General features: G+C 39.1%; 1 protein-coding gene across 4 annotated transcripts in view; it reads right to left on the bottom strand.

Moving 5' to 3' along the window:
• The window catches only part of LIMCH1 (LIM and calponin homology domains 1), a 174,224-nt gene that overhangs the window by 76,486 nt on the left and 71,781 nt on the right, over window positions 1-25,957 (bottom strand). For all 4 annotated transcript variants that reach the window (XM_041403125.1, XM_041403124.1, XM_041403123.1 and 1 more), the window contains exon 3: window positions 23,102-23,171. In XM_041403125.1, coding sequence (XP_041259059.1) covers window positions 23,102-23,171 — 70 coding nt within the window. The remainder of the gene's footprint in view (window positions 1-23,101; window positions 23,172-25,957) is intronic.

Consider the following 25,957-nt stretch of genomic DNA (forward strand, 5'->3'; position numbering starts at 1 on the left):
TAGTCAAAAAGCCAGTCTTTGTCATTGCTGAAAAAACTGAAGAAAGCAGAAAAAACAGGTTTACAAGTAGCAAGATATAAAAACCATACTTACTTTAAATAGGTGATTGAAAAGACACATTTAGTGTGCCTGCCCAGTTCCTTACAATTTGGCAGAATTAAATAGGTCATGCAAATGGGTCACACTGCAGTGGCAAGGATCTCAGGGTGGCCAGCTGCTGTGCCTCAACTAACAGGGTGGTATCTTTTACAGTGGTCTCAAAAGACACACGACCAGAATTTGGTCCCTCTGGCAGTCCCTATGAGGCACTATTACACAATTTCCTCAATATCTTAAATGGAGATGATACTGCTTTTCTCTCAGCCACTACTTTCTGCAGCTGCAGTGTTGGAGTAGACAGAGAATTGGTCACTTGGTCAGCACATTATTTCCTACAGCCCCAGAGGACCTGCAATTGTCTCTTGCTGGCTCCTCTTGGTTTCATCCCACACCACCGTATAATCAAAAATCTTCTTCAGGCTTTTGTCCTTCATAGACACAGAGGAAGAAAAAGCTGATAGTTTATAGCCTAAATTTATTTTGCAAATTTTCTCTATCACTTTAATATATAAAATTTTATGGCCATAAATATCTATATTTATATAGATCTGTAAGTTATAAATCTGTAATCTATAGATATCACAGATAGCTATACAATTTTATCTGTGCTTAATCTACAAAATGACAGAAAGCCTAAATAGGCTGTATAGAGAAGATAAATGCTTCAGTATGGTGACAGACACAGGGATACAGTGATATGTTAAATCCCAAGCCTTTCCTGCTTGCCTCAGCAGAGTCCTGACAGTTACTGTTATATCAGCACTACAAGCAATGTCATTTACTTGTAAGTACTAAAAACCAAAAATTATTAATGTAAATGTTTCAATATACTGAATTTCAGAAACAAAAAATTAACCAACACAAAACTGCAAACTCCCAGGCAAACCAGCCATGAACCAGTAAGAAGGTTCATGGACAGATAAGGGGGCAGAGCAGCCAGCTCCAGGAGAACTTCATCAGAAGGATGCATGGGAAGGAAGGGAGAAATGCTCCTTCTCTCGCAACTGCATTTCAACACCATCACCTTTTCATCCTTTCTGGTGTGTAATCTGACAGACTCACCACTACAAAATCACCTTGCCAGGACAATCACCTGAAGATAATGCAGAGAGAGTAGGTGGCAGAGGAGTTACACCTTTATGAAGGTTGAGGGAGGGAATAAGAGAGGGGGAAAAGACAACAGACTTCTAATTTTTTTTTGTTTTGTTTTAACCTGAGTGTTATAAATATGAAAAAATATTCGCTGTATAGCATTAAGTAATTTTCCTCATGCATGAAGTGGAGCACAAAATCCTGAACCCTGTAAAAAAACCCCAGAAATTGGCAGTTGAATAGGACAGACACCCTGGAAAGCCACTGCAAATTCACACAGTAGCACTGCCAACACACAAGACAGTTCAAGCTAGCGAGAATCAAATATTCACAGCAGGCAAATTCTCTCCATAGGATCTGCTGATCAGATGCAATGGCAAACAGCTTGAATTTGGCCCACTTCCATTCCTTTCATCCTCCACAATACATACAAAACAGTCTCACTGTATTCGCACTGCAAATCGATTCTACAGCTTAGCACTGTGGAGCCATCTTTTTTCAGATGTGCTACTGCATGGCCCGGATGAGATATTCAGATAAACTTGGGGAAAATAAAAGCAAGCCAAGCTGTATATGTGTCCAGAATACTGAATAAAATGCCAAATACATGCCACTTCTGCAAGCTGGAGATATTATTAGCTGCCAGTAGCACTGCTCTGTTTTACAGGACAGCTGCAGACAAACAGGTGGCCTTTTTCATTTCTGGAATGCTGATATTTTCCCTGCTCCAGAATAAATGAGAAGATCTCTAAAATTAAAAAAAAAAAAAAAAAAGGCAAAAAGAAAATTTCCAAACTGCTTTTCTGAGGAGTTTCCAACAGACTCTCAACAGCCTTTTGTTTGGTTTCAACATTTCTTCCTAATTCCCTTATTTTTCCATTTTATGTAAGTAAGTAGTGGTGATAATTTATCTATGTAAAAGCAGTGGTTCTTGCCTGATTCACAGGTTCATAGAAATACTGAAATATTCGATTCAAGTCCAACAGGAAAAAAAAAAACTTCTATAAGAAGCGCTGGGAACTTTTATCATATATATATATATATGAGAGAAAAAATATATCTACATATATTTTAACATACACATATATGTGTGTGCATATATATATATATATATACAGAGATACACATATATATACACATACACATATACATGTGTATATGTGTTATTGTTTCTCCAAGATGCTCTTCTGTGTATGTTTAACTATATACATATGTTTGACAATATATATGTGTGCACGTGTCTATGTGTGTTTTACTGTTTATCCAATATGCTTTGCTGTATATATATAACAAAACTACATAAAAGATTGTTTTCTGTGGCAAACCCCAAATCAGTAAATTTGGAAGGAAATGGATCATAGTTACAACACATTCACTTAGAAGCTCAGGATGGTTAATCTCCAGACGAGGAAGGCTGACAGCACATCAGAATTGAAGGCACCTCCCAGAACAGCAAGTGGAGACAGGGCTGCTCACATCCCCAAAGGATTCTGGAGCACAACAGCCTCACCCACGAAAATTAAACGCTAGAGGGGGAAAAAAAAAAAAAAAAAAAAAAAAAAAAAAAAAAAAAAAAAAAAAGCCAACCAGAAAGAGATGATCCCTGGGAGCAGGGAGGGGAAGCAGGACTTACCAGCCCGCCAGCCGGAGCGATCCTCGCCTGCCCCGGGCCGCGGCCCGCGGGGCGGCAGCGGGCCCGGGGAGCCGCAGGCCGCGGCCTCCGCCCTCCGCACGCCGCTGCCGGCAGCCGGCCGGGCTCCGAGCGGGGGGACCGGCACCGCCGGGCGCGGGCCGTGTGAGCCGCGAAGGCAAGAGGCAGGACCGGAGAAAAAACACCGCGATGATCAGATTGAGTCAGGAGGAGCAGGGATCACCGGGCGGGCACGGCACTGCCCGGCTCCACAGGTAGAACTTTCCAGCGCACCCCGGACAAGCTGGTGAAGGCTGCCTTTGCTAAGAAACCCCAGCCTTCTTCTGCTCCTTTTTAGGCAGTCAAGAAGGAAAAGATGGGTCTCCTTCCACAACAGTCTGGCTTTCTTGTCAGAAAGGCAAAAATACCTTTAAAATGTTGTGAAGAAATGGACCAGTTGGTGCTGTAGTTCAACTGCACAAAACACACCAGAAACCAAATGTGGCTCTAAGTGACCTTCAGGTAATATCTAAGTCTGCCTGAAGATAAAAGTAATAGAATCATAAAGTCATCAAGGTTGGAAGAGACCTTCAAGATCATCCAGTCCGACCATCCACCCAGCACTGCCCTGTAAACCCTGAACCACTAAACGACATCCCCCAATGCCAGATCCAGATGCCTCCTGAACACCTTCAGGGATATGACTCCACCACAATGTGACTCCACCACATCCATGGGCAACCTGTTCCAATGCCTGATCATCTTACAGTGAATTTTTTTCTAATACCCAATCTGAATCTCCCTTCTCTCACCTTAAAGTCATGCCCTTTAGCCCTCTCACCGTAGGCACAGCAGAAGAGACCAGCCCCCACCTCACTACAACCTCTTTTTGTGAACTTGTAGAGAGCAATGAGGTCCACCCTGAGCCTCCTCTTCTCCAAGCTAAACAACCTCAACTCCCTTTGGGTGTCTCAGTACCTGATTCCAAAGATAACTTAGCTGGAAGTGCCAAGGTGCTTAGATCCTGCTGCTCCCAGCCAGGCTCACTAGGGTAAAAACCTGCAAGTGCCTAGAGCAAGGAGATAGTGCACAACTTTGATGCTGCTATTGATAGTATAAAATCTTATAATTTTTCAATAATGTGAATGGAGGCTGAGCAGAGGAGAGAACATGAGCAAGAGCAACCCAACAGGCAAAAGCAAACCACAGGAGGGTGGGAGGGACACACAGAGCATGAGCACAAGGCTGACCCTATGACTTCACTAGTGAAGTAGGTCCTGATATTACCCCTTGCTACATCAGGTCATTATCCCTGAAGGCATGAATTAAACATTTAAACAAATGGGGGCTCAGTCAACTTCCATGTCTTTGGGAGAGAGAGCAGATGATGATCAGATGATGTGAACTCCCTCAGATTTGCCAAACCCAAGATACACCCTTAAAGATGGCTTTGTTTACAGCAGTGAAGACAGAACATAGGCAGGCAGGGAAAAAAACCCAAAACACTTCCAGGCTATTCACTGGCTCTGATGCTGATGAAATCACAGCCAGATGTCAAACAGATGTTAGATTGTATCAGGTCATGAAGAGGGGATGCCTATCTGATGCCATATTCTATGGTAACAGCCATGCTATGGCCAAGGAAGAGGATAACATTTCCTTTCCACCCCTCCTCTGCCATTCACTCTCTCAGCTTTTTAATACAAGATGATAGTGTTTGCCTTGTGAGAGGGATTTGGTCTCAGTTTTACGACTTCTTCTGTTACCCACCTTTCACTTTTTTTTTCTTTTTTTGTTTTTTTTTTTTTTTTTGGTGAAAGATGTTCACAAAGGGTTAAAAACAAGTTCTCACAGAGTGAATTGTAGTGAAGCACTCCTAGAAGTCACTGTGAATTCACCTTGAAAATCCAGAGCCAGATGGCCAAAACACAAAACCAGCAAAAACGTAAGGCATGGTTCCTTTTGCTGTGATAGAAATGACTGTTACTTATCTCACTCTGCCTTCTTGGTGCAGCTATGAAGTGGGTCAATGGAAAAGTTATTTCAGAGTGGTTGGGAAAAGAGCTACAAAAGAGAGAAGAATGAAAGAAACATCACAACACCATGCTCTGAGGGCAACCTGTGCTCTGTGTGAGGTACTTCTCCATCCACCGGGCAGTAGTTGTGTTGTCTGTCTGTCTGAAGGGGAGGAAGAAAGGTCCTGAATACAAATCTGACCTTTATTTGCACTCACATTATGAGTGCAGGAGTATGACTAACTTAAACACAGATCTCTACAGTTTCAACCCTAAAACCACAGCTAGTGCCACAATGGTTCTGTCAGAACATCCTCTGGGGAAACTGGACACTTTCCTTTCTCAGTACATCCCTGCAGCTGTTGTCCCCAAAAATAAGGTCTACAGCAAAATATAAAAATGGCAAGAAATTCACAACTAAGTTCAGGAGACATGCTGTTACCTAAGTTTGGTTTATTTGTTTGAATAGACCCAAAGTGTCAAAGAAAGTACAGAGTCTGACTATGGATTTATAAGTACTCAAGACAGCCATCCCAAACAAACTGCTTAAAGAAAACAAAAATACATAAACTTTAAATCTAAAGTTCTAAATCATACGAACTACTACACCAGATACTGTGAAAACAAAATTTAAGTAAAGGAGACCACCAAAGAAATTAACCTGAGCATTGAATATGGGAGAGTAGTTGTTTTGGGTTTTTTTTTGCTAGACATACTGTTAAAGTTTCTCATTCTGCATACAAAAAAAAAAAAAAAAAAAAAAAAAAAAAAAAAAAAAAAAAAAAAAAACCCAAAAAAAAAACCAACAAACCAACAAAACCAAAAAACCACATAAATAAAGTTGAATTACCTCATGAACAATATACCCAAAAGGTAAAGCCCTAGGGTAGTCCAAAGGAGCACCACAAATAGCTTAATCTCCAGCACAAGTAAGTCCTTCATATGTTACATATAGTCATCAATTAAACCAAGCAGTGCTGAATAAACCTGTGCTTTTCCAGACCACTGTCAGGGCAATTGTGTGTTAATCCATGGCAAAAAACATACTTTTAAAAAACTATTTATGTGTTTCTGCTAAAAGGGGTACTTTTTTGGTAAAGATGATTACCTATGCAAAGCAAATATATGTGCTAAGAGTTATTCAATGTCTACATTAAATATACTAGCAAGTCTACAAAAGATAGTACCTTTTTTTTTTCACATAACCTGTCTTCTTTTCTCTGCCTGCAGAGTCCAAGCTTCATGGGATCCCTTTGATCACATTTGATATCCCAGGGTACTGATACTCAACACCTGCTTTCTATATTTTGACTTGACTGTAGCGAAAATAACCTTGTTTTCCAGGAAGAGCAGTGTTGACTATTCAAGGGACCCAGCTCCAGGAAATCATCAGATTCAACTTGCAAAAAACCCTTTGGGATGGAGTGGGTCTTGCAGAGAAGAAAATGAGGAAAAATGTGCATCACAAGCCTGTCCACCTGAAAAGGTGCGTCTGATGGTATTATTAATTATCTGACCAGCATCATCTATTATAAACCAGTACAGGTAACACAAAATATAATCAGTGCATCTGCATGCAGCTTCAGAGATTACTATCTGAAAAAATACTTCTCAAGCTGTGATCACTATTGACTGCTTTTATTTTTTCACTGTGACTACATCCAAAGCAGATGCAAGGACGAAAAAATAAAGGAAACAGAAATGAGCAATAGTGAGAATTAATTGTAATGCTTTTCAGATACACAAGAACCTGATGAATTAGAGATGCAAAACTGTATTGGAGGTATAGCCTCAATTCTTACCTTCCCCGTGTAATTTATCATCTGTCTTCCCAATCAGGCACAGAAGCAGATTTCATCACAATTGTATAATCCCCAAAATACAGTTTTAAAATATGTGCATGATTAACATAATCTGAAGTTTTGTGACATCCAGGTATATTGGGCCAGCTGAGAATTCAGGGCCAGAAAACAGCTGAAATTTTCTAAAGTTTATTTAGAGAGGTTTAATATGACATCAAACCTCTAAAACTGAATGTGTGACCACCACTTGGCAGCGTCATAGCACTTTTTCTAATTGCAGTAACTACTCACTTCTAGAATGACTTTACTTTCTTGCCCCTTTTCTTTTACATGGTATGTTCCCTTTTGCTTAGTATATTAAGTAAATCTATCTTCCATTTAAAGCCAGAAAATTGTAATACTTGTCAATATTTGGACTTCTCTCAGTAGACAACAATTCACCTCAGGGATCAGGACACTTTGCATCCTGAGCTGTTGGAGGGCCTCTTTATCCCTCTGTCCAAGTACAGCTGCTGTAGGTGGGCCTCAAAAGATGCAAGAAAGCTGCTTGTGGGGGCCAGGGGCCTGGCAGTAGCTGTTAAAATCAGACCAAATCTCTATTCCCCAAGGCAAACAGCAAAACAGTGAAACCGCCAAGGAGGACTCATTCCTGGTCAGTTCACGACCTCTGCAAAAAAAGCAACAAATTCCACTTCTCCTTTCAAATTAAACATCTACTCTTTATTGCCAAGGAATATGTTTTACTAATCTGTGGTGCTCAAGGTTTGATAAACATCAGAAATCTTTTTGCTGCTGTTACACGATACATGACATACTTTTTCCCCCCACTCACAGCTTTGCATTTTCATGCTAACATTACATAAAACATATTGGACTTCTTAAATGTACAGGTTGGGGTCTCCTTAAAACACTTCTAAAAGAAGCTGTTCAAGTCCAAAAATCACTTTTTTTTTTTAAATTGGCTATTTCTACTGAACGAAGTTCCAGCACATTCCCCATGAAAAATCTACCTTGTTGGTTTTACTTCCACTAAAAAAATAAATAGAAAGCTTTCATATTGAGGTGTCTAGAATTACTTTGGTGAAGAAAAGGAAGGGGAAGAAAATGCATAATTTTCAATTTTCTGCAAGTGAATTTTACAGACAATCAACATATCTGTGCAAAAATATGCTCAGTAGATCAGTGTCCATTCGTGACTTTGACCATAACAGCTTGAATTATTGAGTACTCAATACTATATCCATGTATATGTTGTTTACTTCCCAGATATGAAAACATACATTTGGTGTCTAGATGGCATGGCCATAATTGTCAGTGATCTTGAATATCTGCAGCCTTGGTGGGTTTTTTAATGGTAAATATTCATGGCAAGATGAGCTACCCAATAGTCTGGCAGTGATTTCATTTCCACTCCTTTTCAACTATCAATAAGCAGTCTCTAGATTCAAGAAATAGCATGACTATTCCTAAAGCTATCGTAACTGCAAACCTAGATTAACTACACAGAATAGCCTACTTAAATTACTTAAATTGCTACTGTTCACTAAGTCTATAGTGGTCATGCAAGCATGCCTTTGAAGAGGCATTTGGAAATCAGGATTCATGGATTACATCTGGAGGCCAGTGTAATTTGCAGTTGGGAAGACTAAGTTTCAGGACAAATAAAATGTAGCACAATAATGTAATGTATTTAAGAAGCAGAATTTCCTTAAATTAATGGAATAAAATCAATGATTAAAGCAAGAGAGAATGAACAGAAGTTTTCTTTAATATGGTGCATTCCTATTGCAAATCATTTTCCCAGCTCTTTCACAATGTCTTTGTTTTTTTCCTCTGGACAGCAGAACAGAGGATGGGAAAGGATGTGTCCTCTTACAGGACTGATATCCCTGCTGTTCAGTTTTCTTCTACACATTAGAGGTGTACTACTGCAACACTCTCTCTCCCCTCAGAATACACAAAGCAACAAAGGTGGGAAGATGTGTTCATCACATGGATCACACCAGTCTTTAGAAACTGGATCTAAGCAGCAAAGATGGCAGAAATAACTTGTATTGTTTGTTGGTGAAGGGAACAGAAAAGGAACAAAAATTGGCTATCACTGATAATTTATTCTTAAAATTTCAGTTAATACCCTACTGTCTGTCCTTGCCAGACCTGAGAGAAACTTTTGTTTGTTAGAAGAAAAGAGCCAATCATGCTTATAATTCAGCTTACCTGGATATAACCAGTGGCTCCTGCTCACAACAGTCACAAATAAGGCCAGCAGAGATGTTCATATACGATCAAACAACAAGCTTCCAACTCCTCACCTGCTAATTCTGAAAACTGTTTCAATTTAAAGCCACATAAAAATGCAATAAAATTTAGCTGATGTGACTGTATAAATGAAAATGATAATTTTAATGTAAATATGATTTTTTTCCTTTCCCCAACCAAGGGCCAGCACTCAGAGTTGATCAGAGAGAGGTATATCTAGACAGCAGAACCAGTAGAGTCTAGCAAGATTATTAGGAGAGGCATCAAAGACCATGAAAGCAGCTGTACTAGCTCCAGCACCAATAAGAAGTTGCCAGCAAATTAGCTGATTTAAAGCACTGCAGAGTCTCAGTCCCCGGCCAGCTCACATCTCCAAACCACTCCCATAGGTGCAGATTTCTGGAAAATGCAAATGTTACACATGGCTACCCAAAATCAGCTCAAGGCCAGCAGCACTTATTGGCTTTGGCAAGCACTTCTACACTGCCCTTCCTAGTGACTGGAGAATACATTCATCAGACACAGGACTGCTTTGCTTCAATGCACTGACCCAGCTCAGCACTGTGCTGAAGCCAATCACCCCTTAAGTATGGAGACCCTACTGGGAGCTGCCTGGGGTTTACAAGGTCAACAGATGTATCCCCATCCAATACAGGGGCTACAGAGCTATTCAACCACCTTAGGTGATGCAGGAACACTGCCCATACTGCAGCACAGGAGCCCACCCACTGAGGAGGCACCAGACTCTGGTCACACATATTCTGCATGCTCTTTGTGTACATGCCAGCCAGCCCAGAGCTGCTCAGGGGCTTCAGCATGCCTGTGACTGCAGGGACTGTGAAGAGTCAGCTAGCACCTGAGAAGCACCAACTTTCTGGGGCTTTTTGGCTACTTGGAAAGGCCTAAATGTGCTGTGCTGCACTGCTAAGGCCATTTGGGCCATTTGCCCTCAAATGGGAAAGGTACTGGCATCAAGCTGCTCTCCTGCAAGAGTTGATGTGGCTGTCCTGAGCAAGGGTGAGAGCTGCCAAAGCCAAGTAGACTGTTCTGTGAGTTGCCCACACCCACACCACAGAGGTTATCCAGGGTTCTGCATTCTCTGGCATATCCTAAACTCCACCTTACATTATTCTGAGTAGTTGACTGTTTTTCCTTTTATTTACTTCCCATCCTCAGTCTGGCATTTTTATTTCTCCAACTTGCAAAGTTATAGAAGACAAGAATATTTCTATGCTGCTTTTAAAAGAGAATAAATTATATTGGAAGCTGTGATGGAGAACACTGACCACAATCTTTGAAGTTCTTGGTGTGTAATTTACTTACATAATAGTTTGTATTAAGATTTAAGTGCTGGATTTCTAGTATTGCTCATCAAATTTCAGCCAAATGAAAAAGAGCAACAAGGTAAACTACTCTTGGGAAGATAAACTATCTGCAAGAATTTTTGATTCAAGTGTGAACTTGAACACTAAGAACTCTCAGTTCTTAAAAAATATGTAAAGGTCTGGAATTCAAGGAGTTTCAGTTCTCTAGGATCATAATTTAGAAAATAAATTTTAATCAGGATTGGGTGGCTCAACAGATTGGGTAATAGTATTTAAAAAAGCAAGTGATTAATCTCTGATCAACCAGAGAGTAAGGACTAAAGAGCATTTAAGGTCTCAAACACCCCTGGGAACTAGCCAATTTAGTCTAATTCTGTGGGTGCTGACTCTAGGCAGATTTTGGTTTTTCTAACACACAGTCCTTGTGCTTATGACTAGGCACCTCTAAATTTCATTAGAACTATTCCATCATTCTCCCCAAAATTCTGCAGTAGTTATGCCTTTGAAATGCCAGTGTCAGATAGATACTGAGTTTGCTGATAACACTGTGCTGAGAAGTTCCTTGTTCCTCTGTTCCTTTTTACTGCACCTATGTGTTTTTTCTTAATTACAAACTCCTGAATCGACTTGAGGTGCCATATAGCATAACAGGGAAGAGGAGATTCATATCAGCAAGGTGATACTTTGCAGGAAAACGGATTTTGGTCAGTGCTGACTGTGTCACTCAAAGACCTGAGGTGCACAAAAATGGAGGCCGGGCAGGTCTGAAGATACAGCTCCTAAACTCCCTTCAAACGGATCATAACATTGGATTGAATCTTGCTCTTTGGTTTTTTTCAGACAGAATGAAAGAACAAGGAAAAACTGGTGTATTTTTGCTGAAGATATATCATCACCCATTCTAAAATAATTCTGCTAATACCTTGCTTACTCAAATTTTTGTTAGACTGCACCAGTTGTCCAAGAGGATGTAATTATCTTGCTCCTTCCTTGTCTAAAATTCTTGTCCACTGACATATCAGATTCCACCCAGTCACTATTCAGCAGTATAAAAATAAAATACAGGCATGTACACTATGGGAGAACAATCTAGCCTGACTTCTCAAAACATACAGAGCAAAACAAAACTCAGCCTCCTGTGACAAACTTTATGTCATGCTACTTTTTTACATTAGTCTGTCACTAAACAGTGAATTTAGTTACAAATTTTATGTCTTCTTTTGGCCCACAACATTTACTTATGTACTTACTTCTCTTTATCTCTTTAGAGGCTTTTGTAAGAGCTCTAACAGCACTCCCTGGGAACCATACTGTTTTATTTACCAGTTTGCAACTAGTTTTGTCAATAATTGATGCAATTCCTGCATTTGTTCATAATTTTTTTTCTGAAATATCAGAAAATACATTCTTTCCAATACGCAGTATCAAGCCTGTAGTAGTAGTTATTAATTTTTTTTTAATCTGCTTGTTTTTTCTTTGAAAAGAAACAAACAGTACAGCCGAACAGTGTATCTGTGTCTCATGCATGTGGCACTCTCAGAACATTTCAAGTTTTCCTTTTCATGCAGTTGCTATAGTTTAAGAAGCAACTACTATCTGACCTCCCCAGGGGTAACTGGAGAAACTTAATGAAAGAAAACATCCAGGAATTGTAAAAAAATAAGGGCTTTTTTTCTGCTTCTGCAGATGTCAAGTGAAAGTTGCATGAAATATTTTTTTAGATCAAAAGTTGAGGTATTTTATTAGCTGGTGCTACTGACCTGTGCAGACAGTCTCCTGGCACAATTTTCACAACTCGTTTACAGTATCACCTCAGTTATCTGGAACTTTGTGTTATCCCCACAAGGGTCAAAATCCTGACATGTATTAATTACACTGAAAATTGCCCTGGATTACTTGAAACCTCAAATAGCTGAACCTATCCACTATCCTCCCTTTTAAATAACAGAGGACAAACTGTATGGTGGTGCTAATACTTCGTGGCTGATCCCTGTAACTCCAGAAATTAATACATAATCATCACACTTCTTATGTAGCAGGTCTGTCAGCTTTGGTCTGAAAACCAGGCTTGAGAGGCAGAGAGCATTTACAGCATGGTCCTATTCACTGCTGTGGGCTGCAGGACAGGTGGAGATAGGAAGGACAGGAAGGTTAAAACCAAAAAACCATTGACCAGCATTCCTGATCCATGCACTGCTGGCCAAGGAAACAGACCTGCTTCACAGTTCAGCTCTCTTTAATTGCCAGAATGACCTTGGATCCCTCCTGTAATCAGCCAAAGACTGGGTGCTGCCTGCACAGTAAGACTATGTCTCACTGACACTTGAGGTTTTTATTGTGCTGCATCTTCTTGTGCCCATTACCAGCAAGTCAGGGCTGCAGCTTCTCCCTGAAGGCTGCACCAAGCAGCTTCACAGGAACCTCTATAACTTCATTATATCAGGGCTTGAATGGAAAGATAACAATTCAATGACCTACAGACAACTTAGGTAATTTAGCCAACAGCAGGCATTAGCTCTAAGATCCCTAATGCCGTTGCTAGGCAGGAGTGGTAAAGTTAGGAAGGGTTTTGGAAAAAAAACAGCAAGCCTCTTTCCAGCCAAACTAGAAATGGTATTCAAATGACAACAGCAGCGAGGCAGCTTTCTTTAAGAAAAGGTATGAGAAATATCCAGGAATTTTTGGTAACACCCATAGGATTTGCTGGCTGTGCAGCCAAGCTACACAGCACCCATCCAACCCAACAGTTAAAAATGGCAAGCAGCAAGAGCATCAGCAGCCTGGGCTATCACTTTATGGCCTGAAATTTGTTGCCCCACAACAGGTGCAAGGGTAAGTATCACAATCTGGCACTCAGTCCAACATGCCTCCCAACACACCAACGCCACTTTGCAACATACTAAGTCAAGTAACATCTCTTTAGCAGTAAAAGGAAACCAAATAATACCAATACTATGACTAAAAAAGAAGAGAAAGGGGAATGGGGGAAAACATCATGTTTACCATTGGCCTTATAGGGTAACACAAGCTTGGTTCTAAACTGTGCATGAGAACTACTAGAGTTCAAAAGAGAAAAGCTGAGGTAATGGAATAGCATAACAGAATGAACTGAAAAAAGCTGAGTTGAACTCAGTACACACTTGGATGCATGCACACATTTAGCAAGTTCAATACTCTCCCCTTATTGAAAAGCCTGAAAAGAAACTCCCTTTCACACATTATGCAGTAATAAATCAGTGTGCACTATTGCTCCAAAGAAAAACAGACATTCACCATTTAATAGTGCTTCCCACATGATGATGAGGAGGCAGAAACAAACAAATACCTGGCAATAGTGAGGACTTTAACAGAAGGATACCACTGCTAAGAGCTGAGGATTGCTTCTGTATTGCAATATTAATTTTCAAGACCATTAGTTATATTGCTTGTCTATAAATGAATGTGCAATTCTCCTAATAAGCTGTGGGGCAGATTTGCACATGTTATCACAAGGTTTTTCAGCTTTCAAAAGGTTAATAGTTAATGATTTTGATGTCCTTCAGTCAGACAGTTCAGCCTATCTCTGCATTTTCCATAAGCAATTAACTAAGCTGTTTCCTCTGCAGCATTAATTTTAACAGGTTTACAATAGTATCATTAGACCTCTGCGCATTTAAGAGGAAATGCATTACAATTGGAAAGTACCATGCCAAGCAGGAAATAAGTGGCTTTAATCCAGGAGCAGAGAGGAATGCAGAGACAAGGAGAATTCAGTGTCAGGTATTTCAGGCCTCTATTAATTCTTGACCACAACACCAGACTACAGAATTTACTGGGCTCCTAAACTGAAGAAATCACTTTGCATGGATCTTTAAGGCACCAGTTTTCCATTAGTTTGCCTTTTTGCTTGTTTGCTTTAAGTCAGGGAAACAACTGCAATGTGATCTTTGGAGCAAGACACGTTCCATCATCTGCATTCAGCACGTAAGGCTCCTGCTAGCAACATGCACATCATCTAAAATAAATCCACTTAAGAGTACCCAGAAAGGTTTTCAGCATAGAAACAGTACAAACAGTTGCTAGCAGACATTAACTGCAATAGACTTCATCAAGTTGATTTGCAGCCAGGGAGGGGATTAGAGACAGCATTCTTCTGCCACCATCTTCAGCCCAAGGGCCGGGGTCACAACAGACTGTTGCTTGCTCTCTTTTCACAAGAGAAGGTCAAGGAAGCTTGAGCTTCCCTGGACCATTTTGAGGGGGCCAATCTGTTGGTCTGACTAGACTGAAAATTCTTCCTGCTTGCCACCCAGAGAGTTCTCAGGTTAAGAGCTTTTGGGAAGGTATCCTCCCTTTTCACACTTCCAGTGCTTCTGTTATCTGGTTGTCAACATTGATCTAGCTGTTCCCTGCAGCAGAGGCTACATGTCACTGAAAAAGACAGTTGGGGATCAGAGATGGTATTTATAGCGCAGACCTACAGACTCCAACCTGTGAGAGGCTTTCCAGAATTAGGGAGTGAGAATACTACTAAGTATAATTTTAAACACGGACAACCTTTAAATGATGGATTTAAGGTTGAGACTTTCCCGGATTTCTGTGTCCTTTGCTTTTGGCCAATACCTTAAGGAGTGCATCTAAGTTTAAACTCTGCAGCTGCAGTTTCGAAACTATTTTAAACTGATGGAATGACACCTCTTTTCCCACCTTTGCGAGTCTCTACCTTCCCTCCTGCCTGCATTTCTGTTCATGCTGTAAGATGAAGGGTATTGTTTAGCCAGGTCAGTTGCCCACTCCAGCTAAGCCAGGGCTGTCATTTGTAGGAATGCCACATTCAGGGTAGCTGAAAGGAACCATAACCTCAGGTCTAGTTTTCCTTGCTAAGGACAAAAGCTGATACTTATTTAGCTTCAAGACATGGACAATTGTAGCTCTGCATATTTTATGTGTGTTGGCCTAAACACTTGCAGTACACCAGCTCACTGCTTCTTTTTATATCCTCATTGCAAACTAATCAATTTTTCAACAGAAGACACACAAAAATTGCAGGCGACTGGATAAAACTGCTACAGTGCTACGTTCCCCACAGGACACAGGTGACACATTCACAGACTCAGGGCATCCAACTCCTTCACTGAAAACTCCTGAAGATGATACATGTCTCCAGAGCATGTGGTATTTGTTCAACTACTAAGAGAAGTCATAAGCTCCAACAGTGGGATTTGTTTTGAAGAGTATAAATCATTGCTCAGGAGGCTCTTTGTTTCCAAGACAGCAGCTCAAGGAAGGCACTGATCCTTCACTTCATTAAGTGGAAATTTAAGCTACATGGCAAATGGCATTGGTTTGTTAAACTATTATATTTTCTGATATTTACAGATAGTTAAGAGATTATTCTTCAAAAGCTTGCCATTTCTGAAATACTCACTCACCTCAGTGTCATTAAACCAATGTAATGGAAGTCCTGGCTGAACTTGCAGAAGGACTCCAGCATCTAAAAGCAAATCTAACAGTTGTTCCCGTAGGCAACCTACATTTTTCATGGCTACAAAATGAGCTCTTCCTGGAAGCCAGCTGCCCTCCCCAAATCAAGGAAAGACCCTGTCATTTATAGTATAGGTTAATGCAATTATAAGGTCAAGTTTACAGTACATTTCAGCTGCCTAGAATTATCACTTCATCACTTTGTTTTGCTATTTTCAAATGTTATTCCTGGTATCCTTCAGTTTACTAAACTTCCTATGCAAAAAAAAAAAAAAAAAACGTCGCCCCAGTTTTATATATATCTTCTAGGAAAAAAAAAAAAAAAAAAAAAAAAAAAAAAAAGTAAACAATCATTATGATATTTTATAAGTAACCTCTTTGAGAAGTCACTTGATTGCCCTAAACAGGTAGACTTTTTGTTTTTATTCTGACACTTTTTCCTAAAGCATGCTAAGGCTGGGCAAGCAAAGGGTGTCTTCATACAGCAAAAAAAAAAATTCAAAAAAGGACATCCTCTGCAGTGATCATCCTCTCTTGGTTTTATCGTAGAAAAGGTTCCCTTTGCCTCCAAATTTGCATATTAACATTCTATATTATTCAGTGTAAATAAAACGAATTATGAACCTACTGATTAAACTCACAGGTGTTGAGAGAGCAGTCTAAAATGAGACTGTGAATGACATAGGAATGCTTGTGATATTTTTGTAGCTGTTATTTATTATTTGTATTAACATACTGTCTAGGAGTCCTGGCCATGGAGCAGGACTCATGGGGTGAGGTGTTAGACAAAAACAGACTAACAGATGATCCTTGCCACAAAGAGCTTACAAGTATTATTAGCATTTGGCCAAACCAAGTCCTGACATTCTCAGCAGCAGAGCTCAGCAGGCCGAGGGCACAGCCTAAGCTGTCTGTGAAAATGCTGCACCTTTGAATCCTAACCAGTCTTGCTTCAGAAGAGGTCTCAACAACATAACCAAGTTTGCACATGTCCACAGCAGCTATGGATCACAGCCATCCTTCACGTGTCCTACAAACATTTACCCATCTTGGCTGGTGCTGTTCTGACTCAACAAGGAAACTGTTCAGAGCACCCTAGGTACTGAGAGACTTCATCTTGTAACAAGAGATAAACTCCTGAATACTGGCAGAAAGGGCCAGTATCCTCAGCGTGACAAGGAGTGGTCCCAGCCAACAAAAAACTCAGCTTATTGAGTGCACTGTAAGCACTGCAGCCAAGGAAGCATCCCGACGATGGGACTTTAGGGCCACCAGTGAGATTGGTTTGCCAGAGTCCTGCCTGGGTTCTGGCTGGGGCCAGTGGTGCAGGAAACACACAAAAACCCCTGAAGGATCAATAATGGGCAATTTGGAAGCAAACAAGGTTCTTAATTTCAAGTTTCACCTCCAGCCATCATAACACAACAGTGCAGCTGGCAGCTGGGGAAAGAAGTGATTGCCCATGGTTGTTAGGGACAGCTCATGAGCCACACAGAGGTGGTGAACATGAAGACTACTAGGAGTTGGTTGAACTCACTTCTCTGAGGGTGTGTGTTACAGCTAAATGCAGCTCAGACCTTCACAAACAAATAAATAAGGCAGGATTGTTTACCTCCCTTTGTTTTGCTTGTTCATTTTTCTAGAGTACATGCCTTTTATTAATTTTCTATTATTTCAGCCTCTCTTGCATGCATACACCAGATTATAGTACACCTTGGAACCCAGGCAACACAGGCTGAACCCAAGTGCAGCAGTGGAATATCTCCAGTACATTTGCTGTCAGATCAATTATTAGTTTCCAGCATCAAATATTTGAGAGTTTTGGAACCAAACCAAACACACCAGAGTAAGCACAGCCATTTTAATCAATAAAATACTAAATGAGATGCCAGCATTGTATTTTCCATTTGTAATACTAGTTTAAATGGCAGGAGAGCAATGCTTCCTGGACAGCATTTGTATGGTTAATCGGAAGCAATAAAGACCTTCAATCCATTTTAAAAAAGAAAAATAGCTGAATTTCCATATAAACTTTTGGGTTTTATTTGTCTGCTTCTCATTTCCACCCCCCCCCCCCCCCCCCCAATACTGCTTTCTCTGTGCTTCCTGACAAATTTGAACTGATGGCTGTTTTCCTCTTCTGGGATGAATTAGCCACAGCTTCACTGCAGATTGTTCCATACAGACTCTGTTTACAAACAATGTGGTTAAGAAACACCTGTTAGTTTGCTTTTATATTATTTGTGTAACTTAGAAATGTTTATGAATACAATGTACAGCTAAATTAATTTAACAGGAATTTCATAAGGTAATTCTGTCCAGCTCAGATGACACCCAAGGCAAGAAAGTCTGAATGAAAAATCAATTTGAAGGCAGTCTAGAAAGCTAGGGGAATAAAAAAACCCAAGTAACATAAAGAATATAAGGACACAATACTAATCATTAATTTTTTTTAAGGATACTCTTGCTTTAGTAAAGAGATTCATTATATATTACACTGTGTGATGAGTCAAAGCACACAGTGCTGCTCTTAACTACTGGCTAGACCCTAAATATTGCATTCATCAAACATTCAGATTTCAGAACTGAAAGCAGGCACAAGAGGTATAGAGAAACCAATTACTATTTAGCAAGGAAGATCCACAGAAAACATGGCAGAATGGTTTGCACAGTATTTTGCTATGCTGTTGACACTTTATTTTACGTCAACACCCACAAAAATGCTTTTGGAATGTGAGTGCCAAGAACTTATTGTTTTTAGATAGACAGGAAATTTTGCTTCTGTTTACTTCACATGTACCACAACTTACACAAGCAAGGCTTTTTTATGAATACAGTTTTGCTGGGAAATGAATATGTTCAGCAGAGAATAGTAGTAGAAAACAAGAAAACAGAAACTATCATATATTATGAATCAATATATTACAATAGGAGCAGGCTTTTTCTAGAAAGTACTAGAACTAAAGGGAGAGTGATAAATTTAAAAGAAAAAAAACCAAGAAGATAATTCTTCAAGAAAAAATTAGTAACAAGGAGGTATGAATGAAGAGAGTGATAAAAATAATGCACATCTGTTAAAGTTTTGTGTATTTATATTTGCTAATTATTTTTAATGGTGTGAAACACACTTTTTTTGGGTCTTGTAATTTTATTTTGAGGTTTATATCTGCATGAAGAAACAAGATCTCATTTGCTGAATTTAATTAGTAGCTCAAACTCCTGAAAGCTAACATAAGGACAACATTTCTTTGGAATAACATATAAGATAGAAAAACCCCAAACTTCCAATTTGTGCAATATTACAGCATAAGAGCAAGCTAACAGCACCAGCAGACAGATAGCTGTTCTTAGTACGGGTAATAGCAAGCTCTCAGTGAACACTTTGCCAAAAGAAACTTCCTGGGAAAATAATGAGGGGAAAAAAAAACCAACCTCGCTTTCAAAGGAACAAGTTTTCTTAAGCAGCACATTACGCCTCTGTTCATCTTGGTGCAATAACCATGCAACCAGGTGACTTCTGCAGGTCTATTTTTTCCAGTGCTATATCATACATATGTCACAAAGTTAAGGACCATAAACAAACTGAAAACTGGATGCCACAGTAAACAGATTTTTTATTCAGTAGTGCTGAAACATGAGCCAAGACCCAAGCTAAAGTTCATCTCTCCATCTTTGTCTTCACTACTTCCTCCTATTATATGTGAGAATCGTTCACACAGCCTCTGAAGTAAGTGTCTGAGCTCCTGTGGGGATTGTTCAAGGAACTGAAGTAATGCTATAAACTCCCCTAAATCCTGTCAAACAAAAGATAAGGCAGAAACCTTTTATTTTCTCACAGAGTGACATTATTCAGGGACAGGAAGCAAAAGCTGGAATCTTTTTAAGGGAAAAAGAAAGTCAACATACAGTAGTTAGTATTATAGAGCAAACCTTACCTACGGTGATGCTGGTAATTTTTCATAGAATAGATAATAAAGTACAGAGGTACAAAATTACAATTAGTAGAAACCTTAAAAATTAGTTGTATTCACTGTGAATGTCATACAAAATGACAGAAACCAACAGCAACTCACTGAAAAAATTGCTGGTTTTGTAAAAGTCAATTATATTCATCGTACTCTAATACATCTTTGCAAGTCTTCTTCAGCTCCAGATGGTTTTTTTTATTAATAACTCAGCCCACTTCTCCAGCCTTCTACAATTAAATACATTAAATGATGGTGCTGGAAACCTGACAGTCTTAGAACAAAGAAGCTCAGTATCAATTTTTTACATGAGAAAATGTTTTCTGTTACTTCTACCTAGGCCTAATATGTTCTTTGAATGCTTTGTGAATTTGCTATTTGGTGGGAGCATAAGCTTTCAGGATTAATGAATACTGAACAAGAATGAGAAAACACTTCATCAGATTTAATACTGTAAGTCTGAATACCAAAGCAGTGGTCCTACATTTTCTTTCATTAAAGCAATGTATCATTTCTGCTGTGATAACAGAAGCAGTCGGCACTTCTGGAGATCAAAGCAAGTTACAAACAAGCCTGCCAAGCTGAACATATGTAATTCTATATGTAATGCTGCATACAATCCACATCCGGACTTAGACTTGCAACTAGACAAAGATCATCTTTGTGTATTTGTACAGCCTGTGCTAAGTATGGTGGTGTTCAGATCCTTGAGTTCTTACTTTAACACCACAGCACTATAACCGATAAATTTTACTTAAATGATTGGTGTTCTGGTATGCAAGATCTGCAAATAAATTATTCCCTCTTAAAATACATGAGCAAGTCACTGGTGAGAATTTCAGAGTAACTGCAGATTCATCTGGTTTTAAATGCCAGAAAAGATTTGAAGAATTCAGTCTGTCAACACTGAACCATTTATACATAATACTTACAGAAGTGTTGTGACAAGTCACTCAAACTTGAAATATAGGCAAAATTTTTACACCTGATAATACTTCAAAGCAAACACCTCAGTGTGTGTCTGATATGGGCTTCAAGTTCATTGTTATTTTCCTTCAATAAAGGACACTTCCTAATTTTTCCTTACCGTAACTAAGGAGAAAAATAGACTGTCATCTGGAGAATTAGACTCAAGTAGACATTTTGTAGAGGTACGTAATATATAACTGTTTGTGTCTCTGGAGGTTAAGGATGAAACAAAACGCACTTTGAATACTCCACAACTACTCATAAGTTTTAGCTCTTACTGTGCATAAAAAAAAACGTACCTCTCTCTCCTAGTGAAATAAAAACTTTTTCTAACAGATACAGGAAATACATTAATTCTGTTACAGTAATTCGTTACACATTTTAGGCAGAAGAAGCATCTAGGATTTAAAAGCACATATCTCATGCAAGGAAGAAAAGGTACTGAAGCTTTCACAGCATTTCTACTTGTACTTGAGGAAATCACACTCACTGGGGTGAAGTAACTGGAAAGAAGTAACTACTTAGTACGTCAAGCCAACCAAAACTAAGATAATAAAGAAAAATCAGCAACCAATAAGGGAATGTCTCACATGTAGGGTCAACTACCTAGGAGATATAACTGCTTCTGAACTATTAATTTATTTTTCAGACACATAGGCATGGTACAGGTTAGTGAAAAGAAAAGGATACACCCTGTGCTCAAACACACCCCTGATGGCTGTACTTTTAAATGATACACCATAAATAAGCATAACAGACTAGATAGAGCACTTGATCATTTAAATTTGCATACAATCCTTAAAGCAGGCACTTACTCACCACTGTAACTACAAATGGCAACAAAAGTCAGCAGGTAGGGAACCAGATGTCTTGGAAAGCAAGGGAAAATTTTGATTGTTTTGTTGGGAGCGATTTATTCACAGAACAGTATATTAAAACATTCATTGGTAATGTTCAAGAACTCAGAAATAGTAAACTTTTTAAATAGCCTAATTATTTATTAGGAAAAAGAAAAGTAGTTACTAAAGGAAATCAGAGGACATGGGTACAGAGATAATAAAGTCACTTTACAACACAAAAAAAGATCCACTGTATCATTAGTAGCCTGAAAACTTATTTTTAATAATGCTTTGAAGATACACATCTTGCAAGAGAGCTTTATCTCAAGGAATGAGAAAAATACACACACATAATGAATTTTTTCTATGTCCTTCCTAATATAACCACCTTACCATTGGGATTTTACATATGAATAGGGAAAAAACCAAATGTAATTCAATATCATCTTTTTAAAACAGTCATAACAAAAATTGAGTCTTTCCTGAAAGCCAGCCAAGGAAAAGAAAACTGCACTACTGGTACTTTTTTCAGCTGTTTATATCAAATATTCCTTTCAAATAGGACAGCAAAGGAAGAAAACTAGATGGGTTTTAGGGCAAAAGATAGGCACTCAGGGAAACTTTAGAGAAAGGGTGGTGGGGATCAAAAACGAGATTCTAAAACCAAATGCTATTCATGCAGAAATATCCTTGTCAATCTACATGCTGAAAGACCCAGCCTCAAAGGCTATGCAACAACACTGTAGAGCTACTTTAACAGCAAATGTAACATGTTTTCTGATACACCAAAACATTTTAATGCTGTTTATACAAAGGAATGTTAACTTCAGCTATTAACAAGTAATGTATTCTGAATCTTGTATAGGCCGCAATGTGGACAGTGCCAGAACACAAATGAACCACATATCCACATGATGAGTCTAAATAGGGGATGGCCACTTTCCACATGCTCAAGGACCCTTTTATTCCCAATTACAGCTGAAGGTAAACTCAATATAGCCATATTTCTATGTATCTAATCCTGTTAGACCCAACAAGCACCCACCTTCTGCCCCAACAGCAAGCACGGGACTGTGCCACCACTTGAGGTGACCCCCGGAGTACCCAGTGCTCCTGACAGCCCAGGAGCTGTCAGCACATCCTCTGTGGTCATCCTTGCTTACAACAGAGTATGGCCAAATTTTGCTCTGCCCTTAAAGTCAACATGAAACAGTTCCCCAGATAGCCCCAGAATGAATGTTATCTGCAGACTGTGGTATTTTGGGGAAAGGGTAAATGAGACAAAATATACAAGTACAGTTTTCTTCCTTTCCAAAAACTATCTTTTTGTGGTGGTGGCTTCTAATGCATGCATTCCAATTTTTCTACAGCTAGTGCCACAACTGAGAGGTGATATATAACCAAGAAGATCATCTTCCTCTAAAAATATACCCTGACACTTGAATACTGCCTACTTCTGGAAAAAGAAAAGACTGAAAGATCTTAAGGTCACTACACAGAGCATTCCAATTTCAGAGGGACTGTTTGAGTTTATTAGGCTAGAAGAGTTCAAATTACAAAAATAACTGCTATCTGAATCCCATAGTCAATGTCAAGGTGTAAAAAGCAGCACTGAAATATTTTCCTCCATTTGATATACTCACCAAACCTGCAATGGGGGTTGGTAGTCTATTGATCTTTTTTACCAATCCTGGCTTTATCGCATTCAGCAACCTGTTATGAAAAAGGAGTATTTTATGAGTGGTAAGTCACAAAATCCAAATTATCAAACATTTTCCCCCAGCACATAAGGATTTCAGTGTGACTGGAAAAAAAGAATTTCCCCTTTCTCCCTTCTGAAAACATACATGGACACCCAAATTTGATCACTGAAATGAAGAAAGATGAGGATGAATATCCACAGCACAGTAACTCAATAGTATTTATTTTAAATTCTAAATTGATCTAGACCACATCAGTGACCCAGGCAGATTCTGGGTGAATTTTGACACATCAGCCTGCCTTACCTGTGTAAGGTAAGGGTCTGAGAGCAGAAACCTAGAAGGCATCCAGGTCTGCTAGTTTCTGTACTGCAGGAAAGTGAGAAAGTATGTACACTTTATGGGTGGCCTATTTTTTTTTTTCATCTTAAGATGAAATTAAATGTCATCCTTCCATATATTGTGTTGAATGAAGGGCCCCATAAATCATAAATGAGAGAAGACAAATAAAAAGGGAATTCATAACCCCCCCGTCTCATCATGAAAACACCATTAGGCCAGTGATACCACAGCTGAACATTGTTCAGTGTCCAAAGATTAGCAACCCCCCAAATTCAAGTTCCTCACCACCCATGAGCATGCTATGAGATGTGCTGACATGGCTCATTGTTACAATACTCAAAAAAATGACCAAGCCTCTAAAAGTTGGGAATTTTAATTGTAAAATCCTGTTGCAACAAACACTGTGTCTTCACCACCCTTTCCCCAAGAGAAAACCATAATGCCTTTTATCCAAAGAAAAATTCAACCAGTTCCATCCACTAAGAAGAAAATCATCAATTCAAGAAATGGACTTAAAATTCAAGATCTTTGAAGAGAAAAAATGATGTCTGCTTAAATTTAAAACTTTCTGAAAATTAGAATAGCTCTATGGAATATAGGAACCTAATTTTGGGCTGACACGGTCTCCATTCAAGAGCAGACTCCTGTGGTAGTAAAATTATTCATACTTAATATTTGAGAGGTCTGGCTGAGAAGTTTATCCAAATGAAAAGAATATTCCTTTCCACTATAGCTAACAGTCTTTGATGGTTTCCTGCTCCCTGCTTCTGAGTTAGGATAACAGGAAGTGTGCCACTGCTCAGAGATCTACCACGAGCCATCTCTCCATTGTAGCACATTATTTGTTGCTTAATTCCTTAGGACTGTGGCAGTTTGCAAGTTCATGAAGGTGTTCATCCCTCCTGGAGTGAACATCTGATTTTATGAACATTGAAGTGATCACTTTTCCTCACCTCTTTTCCTTTGTGTCTCCCTGAAACAGTATATAGGTTGGTTTTCTGCAATCACTTGGTTCTTGAAGTTCCTACATCTCCAACACCATTATGTATTGGGAGTAGCATCAAAACAAATATGAATGATACTTTTGGGAGTTGTGGGTATTTTTTTAATATTCTTGAAGTTAAAAACTCCATAACCCAAGCTCATACAGATGGCTGTACTATTCGTCTTCTGCTTAAGTTACAATCTAACAGTAATGTCCTAAAAACAAATTAATTAATATACTTTTATTTACAAAAATATCACTTTTCCCCATTACATGAAGAGAACACCAATAAAAGAATTGCCTGTCTTCTAGAACCATTATTTTATTCCACAGATGGAAAAAAAATTACTTTTTCTTCCCCCAGAAGATACTATGGTACTTTTCAACCTCACAGAGCAGCAACTTTATAAAACTACTATTTTCCATTTAGCTGCTCCACCAGGCAATTTAATTTTTGTTGTTGTTGTTGTTGTTGTTTTTTTGTTTGTTTGTTTTGTTGTTGTTTTTTTGGGTTTTCTTTTGTTTGTTTGTGTTTTTTTTTTTTGCCAGAGGACTTCTTTCCAAATACTGTAGCCCTCTTGTGATTTCAGTCCTCAGTCATCCTATGCTGTTTCAGGAAAAAAAGAATATATTAGCTGAAGCATCCCATTTTCTTTATTACTCAAATGTGAATGTATCAGCACCACAACCAATATTGCAGATGCAGATTAAAAGTCACAGGCAATAATAGAAGGCAAAATAAAGAGCTTTTATTGGAAACCTCAAATGCCAAAACCCATTCTAAATAAATCTTCAAAATGGCTTGTTCAGACTTCCCTGTGAAACACAGGAGAAGGATAAATTGAGAGGAAGGAAAGGAGTAAGTAACAAACAACATTTTAGGTCACCACTTGGAGGCTGAAGAGAGAGGAAATAGGATGGGGCAAGATGGAAAACCCTGAGGAAGAAATTAAAATTATTATTAAAAAGTTTGTCTCCTATTGGAAACATTTCTAAGCAGTCTGGCACCAAAGCCCTCAGGACTTGCTTGCTGCAGAATATGTCAAAGGGAGGTTTCTTCCAGAGCAGACTGACTGCTTCTGAATTATTGCCTCATCTAGAGCAACAATCCAGTTGCCAAAACATTGAGTGGTTTAAGTTTGCTCTGCTACCAAGCCAGCTGAAAAGTTGTGCTGTTTGTGCAGGGTCTCAATGGTCTTCTTCACTCTCACAGTTACAATCCATCCCCGCGTCTCAAAAATCCACTAACTACACCTCTTGTGACATAGGCTGTATAAACAAACTAAATTTTCCGTGCCAATTTAGACTTTCATAGAGCATGTGTCTTGGTATGTAAAGTTTTATCAGCTCTGGTGAGTTTCTGTTGAAATACTGGGCAAACAAGACCAATCACCATTTTGCATTAGGGACCTGGCACGAGATCCTCAGCCGTGGCCCAAGGGACAGACTCTGCAGGTGAATGAAACCCACTA

This window comes from Onychostruthus taczanowskii, unplaced genomic scaffold (genome assembly GCF_017590055.1).
Source record: "Onychostruthus taczanowskii isolate IOZ18803 unplaced genomic scaffold, ASM1759005v1 scaffold2, whole genome shotgun sequence".
In the NCBI taxonomy this organism is placed as follows: domain Eukaryota; kingdom Metazoa; phylum Chordata; class Aves; order Passeriformes; family Passeridae; genus Onychostruthus; species Onychostruthus taczanowskii.